General features: G+C 39.7%; 1 protein-coding gene across 4 annotated transcripts in view; it reads left to right on the top strand.

The window, feature by feature from the left end:
* gpat2 (glycerol-3-phosphate acyltransferase 2, mitochondrial) overlaps positions 1-22,097 on the top strand; it is a 111,184-nt gene that overhangs the window by 86,910 nt on the left and 2,177 nt on the right. For 3 of the 4 annotated variants that reach the window (XM_056377171.1, XM_056377173.1, XM_056377172.1), the window contains 15 exons: positions 756-889; positions 1,146-1,245; positions 4,382-4,567; positions 5,936-6,034; positions 6,859-6,941; positions 9,872-10,002; positions 10,285-10,355; positions 10,638-10,798; positions 10,924-11,027; positions 13,050-13,234; positions 13,830-13,907; positions 14,697-14,819; positions 19,356-19,476; positions 19,641-19,709; positions 20,099-20,154. In XM_056377171.1, coding sequence (XP_056233146.1) covers positions 756-889; positions 1,146-1,245; positions 4,382-4,567; positions 5,936-6,034; positions 6,859-6,941; positions 9,872-10,002; positions 10,285-10,355; positions 10,638-10,798; positions 10,924-11,027; positions 13,050-13,234; positions 13,830-13,907; positions 14,697-14,819; positions 19,356-19,476; positions 19,641-19,709; positions 20,099-20,154 — 1,701 coding nt within the window. The remainder of the gene's footprint in view (positions 1-755; positions 890-1,145; positions 1,246-4,381; positions 4,568-5,935; positions 6,035-6,858; positions 6,942-9,871; positions 10,003-10,284; positions 10,356-10,637; positions 10,799-10,923; positions 11,028-13,049; positions 13,235-13,829; positions 13,908-14,696; positions 14,820-19,355; positions 19,477-19,640; positions 19,710-20,098; positions 20,155-22,097) is intronic. The other variant, XM_056377174.1, reaches the window with a different exon arrangement.

The following is a 22,097-nucleotide window of genomic DNA, read 5'->3' on the forward strand; positions in this document are numbered from 1 at the left end:
GTCAGTGTAACTGATAAATCATCAATTTATTGTCTTTTATTAAGATTTTGGCGACAGGTTTCCCAGATGAATAAGTTAGTATAAAACTCAAAGATGGTAAACAAAAATGAAAAGCAATAAACATGTTTTCAGTTGCTTTTTAAAAAAGTAGTAAGACTTTTGACTATTTACACAGTTTTAATATTGCAGCACTTTTATTGGGAACCTTATTACCTTTTTTATTGTAGTGACACTATCATATCCACAAAAGTGCAATCATGTTTTCTCTCTCCGCTTTGACTTCACTCAATATATAATTGAGTTTGCGATAGTAGCTCTTCATTTCCATGTCTGTAATGAAAAAAGATTAAATGCTACTCAAAAGATAAAAAGCCACATACAGAATAATAGAGGTGTTGTTGACCTTGGGAAAAAATCATTCATGGCATGCTTTCACCTCCTAGAGTACATGCACTCACTTAAACATACTCCCCATGTACTGTATACACTTGATCTCTGCCTGCATCTCAAAAAATACTAGGATTGTCTGATTTTGTATCTCTGCTGGCTTTAAATTAAACATGTGTTTTCTTGACTCCATTCTGCTGATACTGTCTGAAGCTTGTTGGGCTTGATTATAATAATGAGCAAATATAAAGGCACAGAAACACTCCTAAACTGTGCGTCACCTCTGCACAGTCCTCTGTTGTTTGCCATAATGAATGACAATGTGAAGAATGTTGTTTATCTAAAACTGCTTCTGTTTTGTAATTCAGGGATCTCTGCTGGTTTATGTGCATGTGCGTCAGAGCATCATGGACTGTGCTCTCATCCCTCTGGTGCTCTTCTGTCACAATCTGAGGGTTCCATACACCGTGTGTCCTCTCCAGGTTAACAGCTCCTCCTTAAGGTATCGTCATAGACGTACAAAGTCACATAGAAGTCTGCTGGGCAAATTGCACTGAGATAACAATAAACATACGGTATCCCCAGAAACACCCTTTTTTTGGCCAGGAACCAGGTGCTGAATCACTTATATACACCCTAAGCACCCTCTTAAGGCCGCGCAGTTTAATTTTAACATAGTGTGAAAATGCATCATCACTCCAAGCTTCTAAGTTAAAATAGTGATGTCTGAGATACATTGTCCTCTATTTATCCTATAGATCGATCCTGCAGAAAGTAGGTGTAGTCCTCCTGCCACCCGCTGTGCTGACTGAGCAGGAAGCTGAGAAGGACAGTCTGTTCTCACCCGTCATGACCTCTGTAAGTCTGATGTGTTTTGACACCTTGATTAGAAATCTGTTAGTGATTGGACGCTGCAGCTGACCATACTGTTCTGAAACCGTATTACAGCGTCACCATCAGATTCACAGATTCAGATTCACCATCAAATGAAAAAAATTTGGATCTGTAGATCTGATTGATGTAAATCTGACCATAAATTTCTTTATCGATGAGAAATATTTTTCTCTGAATTATCTGTTATTTACGCTTTTAAAGGACCAGTGTGTAGGATTTAGGGGGATCTATTGGCAGAAACTGAATGTAATAGTAATAGAATGAGCCCTTTATATCTACTTAGGGAGTGGGTCCTCATCCATGGAGCCCACCATGTTGCACCGCCATGTTTCTACGGTAACACTGGCTCTAGAGAAGGCCTTTCGAGTTTTTTAAATTACCCAAAGGTCACAATCTGTTCTGTTACACGCTTGGACAGGGAAGGGTCAGGGGAGGGGTATTCAGTTGGTTAGTATCTTCAACTTCGCTGCTAGATACTTCTAAATCCTACACACTGGTCCTGTATCATGGATCAGATATTCTGAGAGAGGAGGAGAGTCTGATGTCTTTCAGAAATAACCACTTTTTACATGTCTAACATCATTTCCTAATTTGATATGAGATGTATTTACTTAATTTTAACTTTCCCTCAAACATTTGGATTGATAAATAATTTCAACAAATTATAAAATGTTCTAATTGCAGCCTGCATTATTAAATAATGAATCTACAAACTGAATAACAATAAATGTTGACACAAATAATCAATAAATTAAAAAAAAAAACAAAACAAGTTTCTGTTAGCAGAAATGTTTCATGTGCATTCAGTGCCTAAGCAGAGAAGTCAATTTACATTCTGCGGTTCGGCTGATGTGTACACAGTATAAATACAGAAAGTTTTTAGTAAATGTGTCACAAACACATGATGTTTGTCAAACTGTTTTTTTTATGGGGAAACGTGCAGAGAGACTGAAAACAACACTGTGCTGGTGGTGGTAATTTTTTATGTGGATAGTTCATATATGGGAAAGGTTGCAGTACAGCTGCTAAAGCCATATGATAGTTGATCCAGCAGTGCCACTGTCGTCAGGAAGGGATGTCGCTTTAGATAACAGTTCAGAAGAAAGGACATGTCTCCAAAAACATGTTTCCTTTATTCCTCTTTTCCTCACAGCTTTTCTTTCCATCCCTCCTTGTGTCTTAAGTGGGAGGGACTAAGATGCAAGAAAGAGAAATGAGGGAAACGTGGATGCAATGAAGGAAATTGGGATAAACCTGAATATCAGAACCAAATTTCATGGCAATCCATCCAATAGATGATGTGATATTTCAGTCTCAACCAAAGTGGTGTGCCAGCTGACAAACCAACCACTGATACAGCATGACTAAATCTAAACTTGAACTAAATCTAAAATTTATTTTTTGATATCAATTAATTGTCAATTGAAAATGCACTGGGAGAAGCTACATAAAGCTAGTTTAACCATTAGCCTTGACTGGGCCTTGTGATCAGTGATAGTCAATCAAAGGTGCAGTTTCTGCTTCAAACTTGCAGTCTTGCAGAAAATGGACTTAAATTATTGTACTTAAGTATAGTTACATCTGTAACATTTTCCAAAGCTCCTTGAGCCACAGAAGGATTTCAGCAGTTGTTTTCACATATGCAAATATACCCTTCAACAGTCAAAAGTTAATTCAGGTTTCATGTACCCCTCTCAGAGTCGCCAACCATAAAAACACCCTTTGGTACAAGTCATTCCAGCCTGACTGTTGGAGCAGTTCCTCATTAGCTGTGTATATGAAACCAAAAACATTCTGTTCACTTGTAGATGGCCATGAATCAGAAAACATGATGCTAATGCATTTTGTTGAAAAAACCCTTCATAGACAGCAGGTAATTATATAAAATTAAAGGGTAAGCAAAAGATACCTGTCCTTGCAATTTGGCTGTTTAGTGTATGTGCATTCGGTTCAATTCATTCTCCCTCACATACACACACTTTTCATTGCACTCGTAGAGTGTTATCACAGTCAGCTCCTCAATCAGAATACAAGCTGCCTTTTCCCCCTCTCCCTCATTCCCCAGCCTCATCCCACTCTCTATTCATTCTCAAAATTACCAAGGGGCATGAGTTTTGCTACAGAGATTGCAGCTTTGGAGTTGCCTGGAGTGACAAAGCAATGAGGAGAGGGGGAAGAAACAAGAATAATGGTGGTTAGTTTGATTGTGTGAGCTTGGCAGGTCTGAGAAGGTTGTTTCTATTTTATGAGAAGGTAATTTGTGTTTTTTATTCCCTTATTTTGGAGATTTTCATGGTCAGTATTAATGGCTCCCTCTTCTCTGTCCTCTCTTGCATCTATCACAGTTTCCTCAAGTACCTTGCTTGAGTCCTTTGTCTAAGTGCCTCTATTTACCTGATTTTTATCAATGATCAATGCCTGTTCATCATTAATATCTTCCTGTCATTGTATCTAGCAAGGGAGCTCTTTGTGTTTTGTATCAGTTTCCCTAAATATGTATTTCATTTGGAGGAGTTACTGGCTTTATTAAGATCAATATTGTGCTGTACAGCTCAATAAAATGGCTCAGTCTGACATTAATCTACAAGACTACAGCCACAGTGGAACATAAACAAGTTGTTTATGAGTGATGCAGTAAGTAATTTCTTTCTTTTCTTTTTTTTTTTTTTCCATTGACCATTTATGTGAGTAAGCATATTGGCTGTGCGTGAGAAAGCAGGCTTGTTTATTGGTTGTATTTCAATGTTAATAGACCTTTATTGTTTATTGAGTGCAAGCCCACTTAGCTTCTGTTCAACGGTTATTGAATTATTCTTGTCTGTAGGGGGAAAACAGTATTTGGGGCAAGGGAAGTGTCTCTGAATGTCATGAAGTGTTCCCTGCAGTTCCTTTTTATTTCTGCTCTTTATCGTGCCTGCTTCCTGCATTTTGACTTCTCCCCCCTCAGTTGCCCTACACACTCTGTTTTTTGTATTGCTTATGTATATTTTAAAAATGCATGGCAGGCATTTTTGTTAATTGCTCCCCTGCTGCCAGTACTTTTCAGACCTTTGTCTCTGCCATCTTTTTCTCTCCCCCTTTCTCTTTCCTCCCTCCTCAGCTGGTACGTGAGCTGCTACATGAGGGCCAGGTGATAAGTGTTGGAGTGTCAGCAGAGTCTGGCCGAGGTGGCCAGTGGCTGGCTCGCATCAGACAGCTCATCAAAGAGGGATCTGTCCCCGATGTCAGTCTGGTCCCTGTGGGCATCTCCTATGACTGCGTGCCCAAAACCAACATACAGGTGGATGTGTGTAAACACACACTTGCAAGCAGACACTTAATAAGAGCCATCTGTAACTATAATGCCCTCAGACGCAAGGGAACAGGTTTGGTTTAGAACAGGGTTTTTCACACTGCGAGATGCGCCTCAGAGGAAGAGGAGGAGATGTAATGTAAAAACACTGTGTGAGCTCTAAGGGACAGGTGCATGGCGGTGTTCTTAAAACAACAGGAAGCCAGTTACTTTAGTTTGGCACAATGAATTGGCCCCACTCACCATCAAGGTCAACTGTTGAAACTGCAGCAATAGTTGTGGCGCAAAACTCATGGATGAAATGAATGTACTTTAAAACTCTTAGTGCCAGATTGTCACAATTTGCATCAAAAATTGGACTCGGTCGGTCAAATCTGAATGCACAGACATGATACACATATTTCAATTACACTGTGAGTTACACTTCATGAGTATCTTAAGTGTCCATCACTAATTAATATCCACAAATCTGCTTAGAAATCATATAAAAAATACACTCCAGAACTGTATTGAAAAGGGTTAGGGTGTCTGTACATATATGGGAACATTGCAAAAAGAAACTGATGATAACTAATTCAGCTTACTTTTAATGTTTCCAGTTTTCTGAAATGTATACAAATGTAGGCTAAAAGGTCGAGGCCCAAGGCTCAAGTTGCAGGCCACAGCATAACTCACTGAATCCATAGTAACATTATACTTCCTGTTTAGATTACCCAAACAATAATGAGAACTGCAGTTCCATGGTTATCTCCCAAATAGAAGTAAGACAAAGAACAATAATAGTTACAAAATTAATCAATATTAACTTTATTAATAAAATAATAATAATATACTTTATATTTATATTTTATGACATAACTAAAGCTGTTGTCTCAATCTTGTATGCCAGTGATAGTTTTGAGAGTCTTGTTTCACAGCCTGGCTTTCCAATTTCTCACCAGCCAATGTTGGTTGATTAGTTGAGGTTTGCATTTCATATTTTCAAGGTGATGGCTATTAGTCTCCATTAGTCTTGCCCTCTGTTATCTGCACTTACGATACTGGAGAGTGGGTGTTACTTTCAGTTAATTGCCATAATAAGGTCCTCGCCTCATCATTTTGTTCTGTCACTCAGACACATTGCATATAAAGCACAGTACACACAGTTCCCGTACTCACACTCACACACACATACACACACACACACACTCTGAGACTGGCTATTTATCATAGTGCTCATCTCAGATCCTGCTCATTAGTATTGCTGTTGGAATGTCGCTCCTAAAGGCAAAGACCTCATTATGATGTAATAATAACTACGCTGTATGTAGCACTCTTAAGTGTGTGTGTGTGTGTGCGTGTGTGTGTTATATATCCTCGCAGGTCAGCTCAAGCACTGTGCTGCAGTGGCTTTGGTCTGTTCTCTGGGGGAGACCAGGAGGAAGTGTGAGGATCCATCTCGCGCAGCCCTTTTCTCTCAAGGTGCACATCAGATAGAGCGAGTCATCAAAGTGTTGCTTGTCTTATCATTTGTAGCCGTTGTTGCTGTTGTTAAATCATTTAAACCCTTTATTAGGTCTGCTCATGACATCATCACAGGCCATAAGTGTTAGTGTGAACATTTATTGTTTCCTTATCAGATTGATTGATTTGACTGATTTCATGAGACCTCAAGGGTAAAAACAATCCAGTATGATCAGAAAGAAACCAAAAACGAGAGAAGGACTTTTCTTATCCCCTCATCTTTCTTGTCCCTTTAATCATCATTTTGTGACGTCTCAGATTTGTCTTGAAGCCACTTGTGGGGTTGCAGTCCCCATATTTGCAACCACTGATAATAATAATAATAATAATAATAACTAATAAGCCTTATCATAAATCACACTGACCTGTGGAAGTGAAGCAGATTATCTTTTACAAATGAGTATTGAAATGTTTAATCTTTAAATTTTATCCTCACTTAGTATTTGTTGTTGTGGCCCATAAAAAAATTAAATGGTATTTATTTAAATGGAGATAAATTATCAAAAACATCTCAGCAAACTGTCAGCTGAGTTCAGTTGAAGGTTAAAATGTGGTAGTAATAATAGAGGAATGGATAATAGATGGAATTAAATGTTTTAATACAAACTTTGTCTAATTTTCTGAATTTACTTAACCGGAACATCATTATTGAATGGTTTAGAGAGACCACTTTGCAGCTCTATGAGAGAGCGTGTGTGCATACATGATCCTTTTTGTGTGTGTTTCTGTGTTTGTGTTGCGTGCGTGCGTGCGTGCGTGCGTGCATGCGTGTGTGTGTGTAGGAGATGTGCGAGTCAGGGAGGTGCAGAGTAGATGAATGGCTCCCTCTACAGGACCTGTTGCTGCCTGTTATCCTCAACAACAGGTAATCAAGCCACCTGTGTACGAACCTGTATGCACAAGTGAGTGTTGATACTGTATATGAACAAAAGACAATGGGTTTCACATTTGGATTGTGTTTTATTTAACATCTGTGAAATTGAAAAGTTAATTTCTCTTAAACTTTGAAGATAAACTTTCCTCTAAACCTTAAATCTGGCGCAGATATGATGCAAGCCCTGATGAGTTTCCATCCTCTTAGACTCGGTCCAATTACCATCAACATTACACAGTCTGCCAGTGAAAAAGATAACAGAGAGAAAATAACATCCTTGCTCAATCTCTGCTTGGCTTCTGACGAGCAAAGTGGCTTCTCCCTTAAAATGTTTAATTCTTCTGAGAGAGCGAAAGCAGGAAAAACAGCCTGAGTGAAAGAGATGGCGAGTGATGGATGAAAAGAGGTAGAGAGGGACAGTTAGATTGGATTGTTATCAGCAAGTGAGCAGTTTTACTTCTTTGTGCATTTTTACATTATTAACATGCTGTGGTACTTTACACTGTGTCTCTGCCATGCTCACACATTCTGTTTGTCCGCAGCTGCTGAGGTTTCAGCTTTTGAAGCCTCTTTTTTTGTTCCGATGTATTAAAAATACAGGGGAAATAAGGGCTGCCGTAATTAAAATTAAAAGTCCTCACATACAGACACTCATTTCAGAGGTGCATACACCCACAGATTATTTATTCCCATTGTCACTGTCTGTAGGGCTTGTGAATTAACAAAGCAATATTCTCACACTCTCTGATACACTACTGTACACTTTATTAGGAACACAACTGCTTATTTTTGCAATTATCCTATCACATGACAGTAGAGAGATGCTCGAATCCAGAGGATGCAGGTTAGAACCTTCAGTTAATGTTAATATCAATCATAAGAATGAGTAGGGCCAAATACAGAAAACATCCAGAGAGCCGCAGCTCTGCAGACAGAAACGCCTTGTTGAAGAGAGACGTCAGAGGAGAATGGTCGGACTGGTTGCAGCTAATAGAAACGCTACAATAAATCAGATAACCACTCTTTACAAGTGTGGTGAGCAGAAGAGCATCTGAAAGAGGACATGTCCAACCTTGAGGCGGATGACCTAGCAGAAAACCACATCAGGCTCCACTCCTTTCAGCCAAGAACAGAAATCTGAGGCCAAAACCGGACAGTTAAAGACTGGAAAAATGTTGCCTGGTCTGATGAATCTGGATTTCTGATGAGGCAGCAGATGGTGGGGTCAGAATTTGGCATCAATAGCATGAATCCATGGACCCAACCTGCCTTGTGTCTAACAGTTCAGGCTGGAGGTGGCGGTGTAATGATGTGGGGAATGTTTTCTTGTCACACTTTGAGCCCCTTAATACCAATCAATCATGGTTTGAATGCCACCGCCTATCTGATTGTTGTTGCGAACCATATGCGTCCCTTCATGGCCAGAATTTATTATCTTCTCATGGCGATTTCCAGCATGATAATGCACCATGTCACAAAGAAAATGTCATCTTGAACTGGTTTCATGAAGGTGACCATGAGTCCGGTGAACTTCAGTGTCCTCCCCAGTCACCAGATCTGAATACAGTAGAACACATTTGGCATGTGTTAGAGCAGGAGATTGGCAGCCTGAATGTGCAGCTGATAAATCTGCAGAAATTATGTGATGTGATGCCAACATGGACCAGAATCTTAAAGCAATGTTTCCAATTTCCTTCGAAATCCATGCCATGGAGAACTCATGCTGTTTTGAGAGCAACGGGAGTATGGTGTTCCTAATAAAGTGCTCAGTTCCTGTATATCTCTCACTTGCACAGCTAAGAACCATAAATAATGCTTATATCACTCCAGTAAGCCTCAGATAAGCAGGTCTTAAAATGTATTGCACAAACCTCAGTTTTTGAGTGATACAGCTGCAATTTTATATCCTTGTGTGCACCTAAGAGACTGAACCTTGAGAGTTGTTTTACCAACACACACATTCCTTTTATTGTTATAAATGTGGTGTTGAGTCAACCACTGAACTCTCTTAATGGTTGTAAAGAGGTTTCTTGACATTCAGCTAATTTCTTCTCATACTTGGCCAAAAATATTGTAATAAAAGTGAATTGATCATTATGGGAAAATTCCATGTGACATTAAATGAAACATCCAATTTCTTCAGCTGGAACAAATAATACTTATCCTGGGATCCACATTTGTTATGCAATTCTCTTGACAATGAATATGGTTTAGTGCAACACACTTTACACACAAATAGCATAAGGTCTTCGGTATCTTTTCTTTTCGACTGTTTACCAACTTTTATTCTTCTTTAAACTTGTAATCCTGAAGTTTTTAGTACTGGTGAATTTGGCAACAACTGCCGTTGCTGTGGTAACAGAAAGTGACGTTTAATGCTGCAGCAAACACTCCTGGAACAGCGTCATTGACAGAAATAAGACAGAAGAGCAACTGGTGTATCTGTTCTGTTTACAGTGCAACAAAACAAACTTAAGTTATCATAAAAAAAGTTGCTCAATAAATTGGCCATTTTCCATCATGGCAGCTGTGATCTGGTTTCATGCTGCGCACATAGTTTTCTACACAACGACTGGTAACATTGTTACTTTGAAGCTCTTCATCTAGCAACTCCATCTTGTTCCATTATTCCACGCATTGAAAATGACTGTCAAAATTGACCGGTAAAATTGCACTGGATTATATGGCGGACTCCACCACTAACAAAACAACTTTAGTATATAGAGACGCAATCAGTGAATGTAAATACAGTAATGGCTGTTGAATAAAAAATTCAGACCATAAAAAGGATTAAAAAATGAGGTGTGAGTTTGTGAAAATCTTAGAGGTAAGGAGTATAAATAGTTTGACACAACCTAAGATAAACTTACTGTAAATTCATCCTGGCATCCTTCTCTCCTCATTTCACTTTCTCTCTGAAGAACTGAAAGTGTGTTTGGACGGAGGCGGATGTCGTGGCTCCTGCCTTCTTCTCATTATGCGTCTGAACAGGAAGAGCCAACTCATCCAGAGAGAGACCTCAGCATCGCCATCATCCTCCACCTCATCTTCTGTAGGTCCAGGATTATGTACCCCTGCTGAATCGTAAATGAATCTTTATAAGCTGTTTTAATGGTATGCAAATTGGGCCGCATTATCTGTGTGTGTGTGTGTGTGTGTGTGTGTGTGTGTGTGTGTGTGTGTGTGTGTGTGTGTGTGTGTGTGTGTGTGTGTGTGTGTGTGTGTTGTGTGTGTGTGTGTGTGTGTGTGTGTGTGTGTGTGTGTGTGTGTGTGTGTGTGTTCGTGTGTGTGTGTGTGTGTGTGTGTGTGTGTTTCTCTTTCCCCCTCTTTCTAGCTGCAACTTCCTGCATGGCTGTGATGTCCACTAGTCTGGTGTCCAGTCTTTTGTTGTACAAACACCGCAAGGTACAAGCGTCATCCTTGAGCTTGTGTGTTTGTTTGTTTGCTGAGCAATTTTCCCCACGGCGCTGTCAGTGTTCAAATCTGCCTTGCCCCTCTGCTTTGCCCCTCTAAGGATCCATCAGTACTCCAAGAGGCTCATAAACAGAATTGGTTTTCGTTCTAGTTTATTAGAGTGTGACAGTGATTTTCTGACTCATAGCCACCAGTCTCTAACTAATGTCACCAGATGGTTTCATGCTCACGTCTGATTTTAGAGCTAAACTTCTCCACCCTTCTCCTCTGCAGGGTGTGAGTGCATCTGTCCTGTGTCGTGACGTGTCTTGGCTCACGGAGGAACTGTTGTTCAGGAACAAAGACGTGGGCTTTGGGGGAACTTTAGTGGAGGTTGTCCACTATTCCCTCTCTCTGCTTGCACCTCACCTCATCATGGCTGCAGTGCCGTCTAGGTTGGTTTTCTGTTTTCACTGATAAGCTGCACACAGCAAAACGTTGCAGCTTATCAAAAATCCAATTTCCCTTTCAGTGAAACCTCTCTCTCCATTATTGTCCTTTCTTCTTCTTCTTCTTCTAGGAAAGACCCTTTTATTGTGGCCCGTCCCTCTCTTGCTGCCATCCTTCACCTCACCCTCCAGGCCCAGATTGTCACACACGCTTTTATATTGGAAGCTGTTGGTGGTAAGTGACTTTTCATGCATGTATTTTGTGTAGCTGACAAAACTTCCTTATTGCACTTAAGGCTGAATATCATTTTGAGACCCAGTGTTCTCCAGGCACCTTCTTTTTCGTGGGAGGCCTTGGCAGTGGCTCTGACTGTTGGCATATCAGTATGGAAAATCAATTTGAGACATGACATTTTAAAGTATTAGAACTTAATATTCTTAATGTTTAAGGAATACCAAGCTTCGAGCAGTGCCAAGGGACTGTACACGCAACAGCAGATTTTTGTCTTTTAAAAAGAAGCAAGAGATGTGTGATCTCGTTTCTACGGTTATTTTAAATTTCCAGATGTGCCAATATAATTGATGTGTAGAGATTGAAAAAACCCTCATGAGACCATACTTCAACTGAAAGACTCAGACACCTCAAGCCAGGCCCTCTCCATGTTACAGTCCAACGATCTGCAGACCTGTTTTATTCATTTAAACCCTGTTATAAAAATGCATGCATTTCTCAGGAGCATGAACCTTTGAAGTTCCTACTCCAATCCATACAATTAGCTGAAATCTACACAGCTGCCCTATAGTAACAGAAAACCCATCATACAATCCACTATACTATTAATTGAACGCCATTTACCTCAGTGCCATTCAGTTCAACAGTTAACCACACTCTCGAGTGTGAGTTATATGAAGAGGTCACATCGTCACCACTGAGAACCAGCATACCAGAAGAGCATTTAATTCTTTTCAACAGCTGTTAAAAGCCCTGGATACTGGATCCTTCTAGCAACATGTGGAAAACCAGCTCAGTATCCCCAGGAATTATGCTTTATTATGTAGGAATTAATTCCATATTGGATGATTCTGCACTTCACAATTCACATCCAGTGCCAACAATGAATGCCAGAGTTCAGTGCTAATATGGAGAGATGTAACCAAACAGAAAGTTAGGGTGTGGAGCTTTGGGTCGAGGATGGGTATATAGCAAAAAAAAAACAGAGTTAGCCTTCGATCACAGACCTGATATTTGTGTGTTTTATTATTCCTAACTTTTCCCGAACCTCAACCCAAGTGTTTTTGTTGTCTAAACTCAAATATACCCTAACCATAAATCATTTTCTATTACCACAATCTTTCTCTAACCTTAACTGCACTCTAGCTGCCATGCACAGATATTGCGGAAAGCGAGAATTTTGAAAACATTGGCACTGAACATAATCCAGGGTTTTGTAGAATTGCTCAATTTTGGCGTTCTTGTCCGGTAATAGGGTTGGGAACACAGTATAATACATATAAGTAATATATGGTAATCATCTTATGGCAGAAAGCCTAGATCCTAGATCCCAAATCCTCACCATATATTAAATCAACTATCTGTTGAACAAACAGATAGTGCTGCTGTTTTGTTCTAGATATTATGCTAACGGGCAGACTGGGGTGACGCCACAGATAGCCTTACTTTAACATTACTGGTGGAGGTAAAAAATAACTGTTTTGTATTTTGTATTTTTGTACTGCCTGAAGTACAGGAACCGACTTTTTCTATGGAATGAAGTCTCTATTTCTGCGTGACTCACTATCCCCGCATGACTTGTTTTGGTTGTATAGGAAGTGAAGCTGGTGGGTAGTGGGCTGTGTACTGCCTCTGCGTATTAGACTGATACATGCATGCTATATTAAAAGATATTAAACACTAATTTCTTCCATAATGATTTGTGTTCAGTATTGAAAATGCATTATAAAACGGAGTGTGAAGGCAGCTCTGTTTAGAGACATGAACAATCGGGATGTCAAGACTTTCCCACCAGCACATGAAATCAGGATAATGGGGATAAAAAACATAAATAAAGACTAATTTGCGTAAATGACGGAAATCCTAGATCACACAAAGACTGTGTTATTATAAGATACTTTGCTAGATATAGACCAAAACCTGCTTATTTTGGGTTGTAGCAAACACAAGTTTTTTCACGGTGTATATGTGCACAAAGAACTTGAACAAATAATGAGATGTTAATGTGTGTGAATTTGTCCTTAGCATGCGCTGTGTCTGCCATGCTCTGCGAGGTGGCCGTCAGTGGCGTCAGCAGCCGGGTGAGGAGTGATGGCGTGGACGGAGAGGAGGTCAGGGGTGACATGGAGTTTGATGTGGTGCTCTGCCAGTCCGAACTGACTGAGCGAGCCCTGCAGCTCTGCCATCTCCTGCCTCCGGGCTTCGTGCCGGTGAGTTTGAATTCATATCACACACACACACACACACACACACACGCACCCAGTGTGTTTCATTCAATGGATGTTTAATGGAGCTGAACAGCCATTCATCCTGCTCTGCTGCCTCTATCTCAGGCAGAAAGAGGTTTTTCAGACTGTATGTGTGTTTGTGTGCGTGCGTGCGTGTGTGTGTGTTTGTATTGTGCACTGTGCGTGCGTGTGTGTATTGTGTATCTTTGTGGCTGTGTATGTACATGCTCCATCACACTGACTTCAAGGGCTCCGAATCTGAGCCAGAAATACTATTCCTTTCTCTGTTTGCCCACCTTTCATTTCAGCAGCTGCTCTTTTCTTGTCTCTTCTGCTTGCAGCTATGTTTCTCACCCCATTCCTCATTGAAAATATCGCTCTTGCTCTCATCCCCCTGCCGGCCATCTCACCTTCTCCTCTTTTGATCTCTGCTCCATCTGTACCACACACCTCATGCCCTCTGTCAGCTGTCTGCTTCTGCACTGCTTAGATATGTGATGGGCTGAAGCTGTTTGTGACTCTAAACCTTGCTTCACGGCTGAGTTTACACATTCCCTCTCTCTGTCTCTCTCTCCAGCCCTGTCAGTCATCCCAGAGTTTCGCTCTGGATGCTGTTGACAGTCTGGTGCGGTGTGGCATCCTGATCATGGAAGAGGTAAGAAAGATTTTTTTTTTAATTCTAAAAGTTGTGTTCTCAAACACTAATTAATTTTTTTTTAAATGCACTGTTTTCAAAAATATTATTGCTTCAAGTTTATTTCATTATTCACAAATCTGGATAATCTGGTCTGTAGTTTATCAACAAATAATATAAGTTATCTTCTAACTCTTCATGCAGTAACTTTTATTTACTTGAATTTAGTTTTATAACTTGCGCTCATGGCATCAGCTCTTAGCAGCTAAAGAGCCAGATATTTCCCTCAGGAGTCCAAATAGTCCAAAACTAAACTAAACTGGACTGAATGTTGGACTCTTTGTAACTCTCTATAACTGCTGTGTAAATAATATCAACTTAAAAGGTACTGATAGTTCAGTGCTGTGTTCACAACTTGTTTCTGCACTATCAACAGTTAATTAGAATAAAAGAGTAAGTAAGTAACGAGCACTAACAGTCGATTACTTAACTGATAATGATAAAAGCTCAGAGACATCCGTCACAGGCAGACAGTTTTATGATTATTAAGAACGATCTTGATTTTACAGAGAGGTAATTAGTGTCTAGAACCTTCTTTTCTCCATACTGGACTTGTGTTAACAGTCATTGTGTTTGTTGATCTTTTAATGGAAATCTCAATACATTTGATACAAAATGTAAATATGAGGAGACACTTTAAGACAGTTTAAGATTAAAGACTTAAAGTATTTTAAATCAGTCACACATGGCCTTACCAAACAGTAAGGGTTACAATCTGATACTGTCTTTTCTACTGTCCATCCACTGTAGATCCAAGGGGACGTTCCCATCTGTGATTTCTGGAAGAAGGAGGGCTCTCTGACCTGGACCTCCACTGACGACCCTTATCACAGCGACTCTGACTGTGAGGAGCAGGACCTGCGTTCCTTCAAGGTAAAGCAAGAGAACCGCGTGACCCCTCCTGCTTCTTCACATGCCTTAGAGACGCAGCAGAGGTTACATGAAGGGATAAATGTTCCATGCTGGTCCAACCTATGAACGATGGCACTATATGTGACTGCCTACAGGTCACGTACAAAAATACCAGAAACAACACATGAAAAAGTTCTTTGAAGTAACTGAATCTCCATTACAAAAGCTCCTACACAAGTGAGTCACATGTCTTGAATGCCAATTAGCAGTTTGTGTCAGCTTTAAAAGAAGCTTAACTGTCATGACCGTTATATGTGATATTTCAGAGCAGCATGATACACCTCATCAACTTCCAAAGGGACCAAATAGCCTGCGCAGGTGCATCAGTCATAAAAGCTGCAAAGTGACTTTGAGGTGGCAGCCTCAAGAGTCACTTGTAAATTTCTAAAATGGATCATCATCGTCAATCAATGAACCATTGTTTTCTCATTTTCAGCGTATCAAAATGCAGTGAAGTGAATCGGGTTTAAATCAGGCTGAAACTCCTGTAGTCTGAACAAGGCATCATTTTTTTTTTCGATTTTTTTTTGTCTCTTTTATATGGACGTGTAAATAGACTGCAGTTATGGGCTTTTATCCAACTCCCTCAACAGCTTCCTGTCATTCGGCCATTCACACAGACACTATCGTAAGTCACACATGGCAAGGCACTGGCCCAGCCCTTGTGAAGCAACTTGGGATTCCTCCAAGGACACTTCGGCATGTGGACCAAAGCAGCTGGGGATCAAACCACCAACTCTGCGATAATTGGACGACCTACTCTCCCTGCTGAGCCACAGCTGCCAATTGATGGCTGCTTTTTAATATCATTTTATCTCTCATAATTTTGAGTTTACTTACCGTTTTTTGTCTGTCGAAGACCTTGAAGGTTGAAACTACTGCATCATTAACATTTTCAGTGTGTGAACTTTTTTCTTTAGTATGTTGCTTCTGTACTTCACCTTTATCCACCCGGGGTCGGATGTTGTGCACACGATCCATCTTCCTTTCTTACAGCTGTTATTTTATACCTTAACTTTATTGGAAATTTGAACAAACACTGTAACTAGCTGGAGTAAAATAAACAGTATACATCCAAATAAGTTCTAATGCCTACCTGTGCTGCAAGCAAGTTATCCCACTAGTCCTGAAAGAAGAATGCCAACCTGGTCTTGGCATAAAATCATTTTCTCAACTTCAGCTTTGTCCACTGAGGAAGAGTCTCATGTTCATACAGCTTTATTCTTTTTAACTTTAATCTTTTAACTTTCTCCATCCAGTGCTCTCACTCCTCTCCTACCAACGCCTCTGCTCTGCTGCCCCCAGCTCAGGTGCTGAACAAGGACAGAACACACCTCCAGACCAAGCAATAACAAATATTCCCTTACCACCTCATCTACTGCCAGTTATCAGCTATAACTGAGTAAATTCACTTCAGGTTAAGCTGCTATAGTATCTAATTCTCAAGAAGAGCCCTGGTCTTGTGTAGGCATCTTTTTTGACGTGTATAACCTCTTTTTTTTTCCCAAAGGCTCTTTATTTATTTAGATTGCTCCTCAGCTTACATTATTTTTTCAGATGAAAGCCCTCCACTAGTAAAAGCAGCAACTACCCGCTAACATGACGTCTGTGTATTCTATACTATACATACACATGAGGGCGTGCAGCTTAAAAATGAAATGACCCTAAGCCTTTGTAGAACTGTGACTGAGCTGGACCACTGCTCTGTGCCGGATTAATTATGTAATCAGTGCATCTGCAGCTCTTGAAAAATCTTAAAAAGCACTGAATTCAGTTCTCTCAGAAGTTATTAAGAAAGTCTTCAATTTAATTTACAAATGTCGTATTAATGTTTTTTCTTGTGGGTTGTAGACAGTGATGTTTGCCTAAACTCTTTTTGAATGTGATGCTGTTGGCAGATTTATAAACTATGAGTGAGACTGGTGGAGCAGTAGATTCTGTTGCAGGAGGCTGTTTAATCATTTTTTGAAGAGTTATTATGCATTATTATTATTTATGATCATTATTGCTGTTAGCCACAGTAGCGAGGAAGCACATTGACCACTGTCAGTTTGAGCAAAAATTTTAATTACACTTTGATTGATTAGTTAACCGATCCATCAATTCCTCAGACACTATTATATACAGTGTGGTGGTACTGATAAAAAGGTAATATAAATGTCAATAAAGTCACACACTTGATAAGATTTGTAGGCCTTATCATCTGTACTGGCTTTCCATTGGTTTCGGACCAGTGCGGTGATTCTTGATACAGATATATCTGATGAGTTAATGTGGCCGATATGTTCGTGTTTACAGCTTTAATTGCCACCATGTCCTTTTGGAGCCACTTACTTCTTTAAAAATTGCTCATTTGGATTGTATAAATATTATGCTGCAAGTGCATTTCATCCACTTGCATATTCAGTCCACCAGTAATTATTTGCCAAGCAGCCTCTCTGGCCTCGTTCATAGCTGCTGTATTGCTCTTTTTGTCATCACGTGCTTTTATTCAGTACAACCCAGCTAATAGTTGTTTTTCTGTGTGCTTCCGATTGTCTCTCTCTCATTTAGATTTTAAAGTTCTACTGTGTATTGGTTCTTTTAACATAAGGATTGTTTAAACACTGATCGAATTAGCCTCATTGACCAAATGGTTACTGCTCACTGAAAGATTGGATGAGCTCCATTTTAAAAATCAGGCTGAAAGAAATGTCACTGTTATTAAGTCTTGATTCTTATATTTTTAAGCACATTTTGTAAAGTGCATTGCAAGGAGAACAAAAGGACAAATACAAACTGATCTGATCTTTGAGTTCACATGTGTAGATAGCAGAAACAAACCATAATCTCTGCTGCAAACTGTTGAGGATGCTGCACTGGTATGAGCATTCGTCCCTTGAGAGACTTCACATTTCATAGTGGTTTTTGTATGGCTGTGTAATGACCAAGGAATATCAGGCAAATTCACAGAACCAGCTGCAATCTACAATATAAAGTCTGCTCTCATATATTTCCATATTACATGATTATAATGGCCCCACACACTGTTAAACTATTTATAAAGTGAACCCCGTGAATCCCCAGTTTTATGGATTCCCTCATTACCAAATGTAACTGTTAACTCAGTCTTTATGATAAATGTTTGCATACATGAATACAAAGCAGCTTCTGAACCCCTCAAACAGCCACAGGATTTCCTTATGTAAGAACTGTCCAGTATGCAACCTTTCACAGTCCACATACTATTTTGTATCTATGGTTTGGAAATTTTACAGCATGTATATTGATATTTCAGACAAAAATGTGCTTCCAACTTTGAGTTGGAACAGTTTGGGGAAGGCCCTCACCACAACAACGCCCCCGTGCATAAAGCGACATCCATGAAGAAATAGTTTTCCCAGTTTGGTGTGAAAGACGTCTGTGTAGATCCAACACTTTTGGGATGAGAATGCTGACTGCGACCCAGGTCTCATTATCCAATCTCAGTGCCTCATGTTATTGGTGGCTCGATGGGAACAAATCCCTGTAGTCAGGCTCTAAAATCTTTCTGAAGTCTCCTCAGTGCAGTGGAGGCTGTAATAGAAGCATATTAATCCCCAATGTTTTTGAATTACATGTTTGGGTGAAAAGACTAACACTATCACTATCACTGCACTCAAACCCAATATTTATGTAAATGCTTAGCATTTCAATTAGATCTTATTTTAATGTATTTAATAGTTATACGTACATGTATTGAATATTTATTTTATTTAATTGTTTTAATATGTTTATCACCCTGTGAGGGTCGGATGCTTAATCACACTCATCATCACACAGACTATAGGTATATACATGGCTGTGGTAACCAGTTTTAATCATTTCTACCTTACTAAACATCACCTCTTTGAATAAATTTGTGGTTAAGAGTCAGCATGCAGGTGTGCAGTTAAAATAACGCACTGTATGTTGTAATGTTTGCGGGTCCAGATACTTTTGGCCATGTTGTGTATTATCTGCTATATGCAATTCAGTTTACGTATGAGGACGGAAATTCTTCTGAAGGCTCACAGTGGTTCAGGCACTTTTTAGGAGCTTGCTTAGTTGTTATATTTTGTTAAGTGCTTCAGTCATTCTGTCCATCCCTTCTATATACAGATGTAACCATTGTCTTCACATGACAAGGAAGACAAAATTCCTGTCTTAACACTCTGGTTCAGTAAGACACACGTCATGCAGTGGCACTTGTTTTAATGTACATGAGAATAAAAACTTAAATGTTTTAATCCACATAAGAAAATATAAAATCTACTTTGATAGCACCGGGATTTCACCCTGGGACACCTGCAGAAAAGTATGCTGCCCTAGCAAGTGTTGAGCTCAACACAGAAAGCATTATACCTCTACATCCTGCAGCTGTATTTTATCCTGACAGTGACTTCTCACTTTGTGCTCATTGTAGTGGAAAATTCACTTTCATTCCAGCTCTGCCCTCATCCTCATTTTGCCATTTCTGATCTCTGTCTACTTTTCTAGATAGGCCAGCCAAGTCAGTGTCCGGAGATGCTCTTCTTCCTCTGCAGTATGCTAGCTGGACATCTGAGGGCACTGTGTTGGACCGTGACAGGACTGGACCTCATAGACACACCTCTGCCAGGTAAATGTAGTGCATCTTTACAGGGCTATGACAGTTATCTTTTCCTGGTGTTCATTTTTATTTGATACAGATAAAAAAAAAAAAAGGAAAAGTATATAACTTCATACAATGACTTTAGATTGTCGGGAATGTTTGCCTCCATTTTCATGTCTTTCCTGCTTCAGAAAAAGAGTTTGTGGCTCAGATACACTCCTATCTGTGTGACACAGCAAGTAAGAAGAAACAGCACTACGGTGAGCGCCACCTGACATCCCCCATCCCAAAAGCACACACACTCATATCCCACCACACATAAAGATCTTTAAAAGCGTAGCTTTAGGCTTGTAGCTTTGCCTCATCCCACTGATTCAGTGTGTGTTGTAACAAGTCAGCAGAGACAGAAGAAGAAACACCCAGCAGCTCCCCCACTTACATCACATGCTCTATTCTTCTTCTTCTTCTTCTTTAAAAACATATAAGACAATCAGAAACTACCCAAATGACACCCTTCAATAATACACAGTATAAAAATTCCATCAGTCCCACTGGTAATGGCTTTGTTCTGTTATCCTGACCTGGTTTTCTATATTGGATATCTGTCTGTTCTTTTGATTCATGTGTGCCTTTGTGCCATATCTCACAGAGACCTGCTCCGAGGAGGCTGCACACACCGCAGTTAGAACACTAATAGACCTGGGGGTGAGTGACAGCCTGTGTGTGTGTGTGTGTGTGTGTGTGTGTGTGTGTGTGTGTGTGTGTGTGTGTGTGTGTGTGTGTGTGTGTGTGTGTGTGTGTGTGTCTCTGTCTCTCTAAATCTGTCTGTCTACCGAGAATTAAAGCTAGACTCAGGACAGAAAGTTTAGGCAGAGTCCAACTCCCAGAAAATTCAGTTCTGACATCAACCTGTTCGCAGGTGAACCTGAATACAGCCCAAATCCCCCAAATCGCTAATGATCGGTCGACCGCTGACAAAGTTTTTCAACCATATTTTTGACCCTCCAACTCGACGTGGACGGGAATCCAACCTGATTTTGATGCAACAAGAAAGGAACTCAGCCTGACTTGAGCCAGCCATATCCAATCATGTTTAAGCAGAAACGTCAGTCTATAAAGAGGATTCACTGGGCCAAGGACACAAGTGATTTAAAATTAGAATTTGGAAAAGAGTATTACAGGCAGGTTAAGGTTTTTTTACTGTGGCAAAGTGATCTACATTTCATATTTGAGTCTTTAATGAGTGTGTTATATGGACTTTTAATCCTATTATTGTGTATCTATTTTACATTTCCCCCAAATTATGTTTCCAAGTATCCTGGATTTAAATTTGGTTTTTATAACATAAAACATATATTTCATTTAATTACCCTGTGGGATGACAAAGACATCTCTAAATAAAAACATAGCTGAGATCAGTGGTGCACTTACTCACAATTCTAATGTGCATGTGCTTGATTTAATTCTCATTTAATGTCACTTTACACTTTAACTTCATTACATTTCCGAGGCAAATGTTGTATTTCCCTACATTTAGTTTACAACTATAGTTACTAGTTACTTTAGTGACTTATTTTACACACAAAATATATGATCAACAATATAATCAGATCATAAAATATGATTTGTTGATATAGATCAATCTACCCAGCAAAATGTAAAGTAGTTAAATCTTGCTCCGCCTCTGAGTACCAACAACACATCACTCACAAGACCAAGTTTTCTGCCCTTGAGTTCCTTTTACTTTTGATAACTTAAGTGCATTTTGCAGATAATACATCTGTACTTAAGTAATGCAGAACTTTTACTTGTAATTTAATACTTTTACATTGAGGTTTTGGTAATTTTATTAAAGGGGAGGATCTGAATACTTGGCTGGGGTTATACAAGTAAGGCAGCTTATTTTTGAGGGTTCCTCAGTGACATGTTTCCCTTTCCTCCTGTGGGTTGTGAGGTGACCTGATAGGAAAACTCTTCTCTGGCACAATGAATTGAGGATTAAACCGAAACTCTGACGAGACCAGATAAAGGCTTTATGTTTATTGTGATGGATTATCTGCGGCAAATTTCAAGTCTGTGAAAGTTGTTTTTCATACAGCGAAAGAAGGAGAGCAGCAAATGGTTTGCCTTGCAGATAGGAATATGAGCGTCTGTTATCGCCATATGCACCAACTCTGCAAACAGCAAGGAGTAATGAAAAGGAGAAGGGCGAACTCACTGATTGGCACCAACTTAAAAACAGAGGAACTGGAGAAAGTCTGAAAAATGGAGAAACTCACTCATAAATCTTAAATCTTTTTAAGTATATAAAATCAATGTTTTAGCACAAATTCCTCGCTCAAGCATTTCACCACTCAGCCTTTTCAACGTACAGTGTCAGCGCCCATCAGTCTCCTCTCTCAGTCTGCGGGTTGGGAATCTCTGCCTTTAAACACTGCCTTTAAAAATAGAGCATCATTGACCTATATATCTGCCAAGATCTCATGAGGCAATTATTAGCTTTCTTATCAAGGTTATCAGTCAGAAATCATCGTTATTGTGCTTGTCTCTGGGAATTGACAGATAATTCCAATCCCTGATGTCAAGACGTCTTGATATTTAAGATCAAATCAAAGGGGAAATTTCTTTCTGGTGTTAATGCAGCTCTA

The sequence above is a fragment of the Seriola aureovittata genome, chromosome 5, assembly GCF_021018895.1.
Source record: "Seriola aureovittata isolate HTS-2021-v1 ecotype China chromosome 5, ASM2101889v1, whole genome shotgun sequence".
Classification (NCBI taxonomy): domain Eukaryota; kingdom Metazoa; phylum Chordata; class Actinopteri; order Carangiformes; family Carangidae; genus Seriola; species Seriola aureovittata.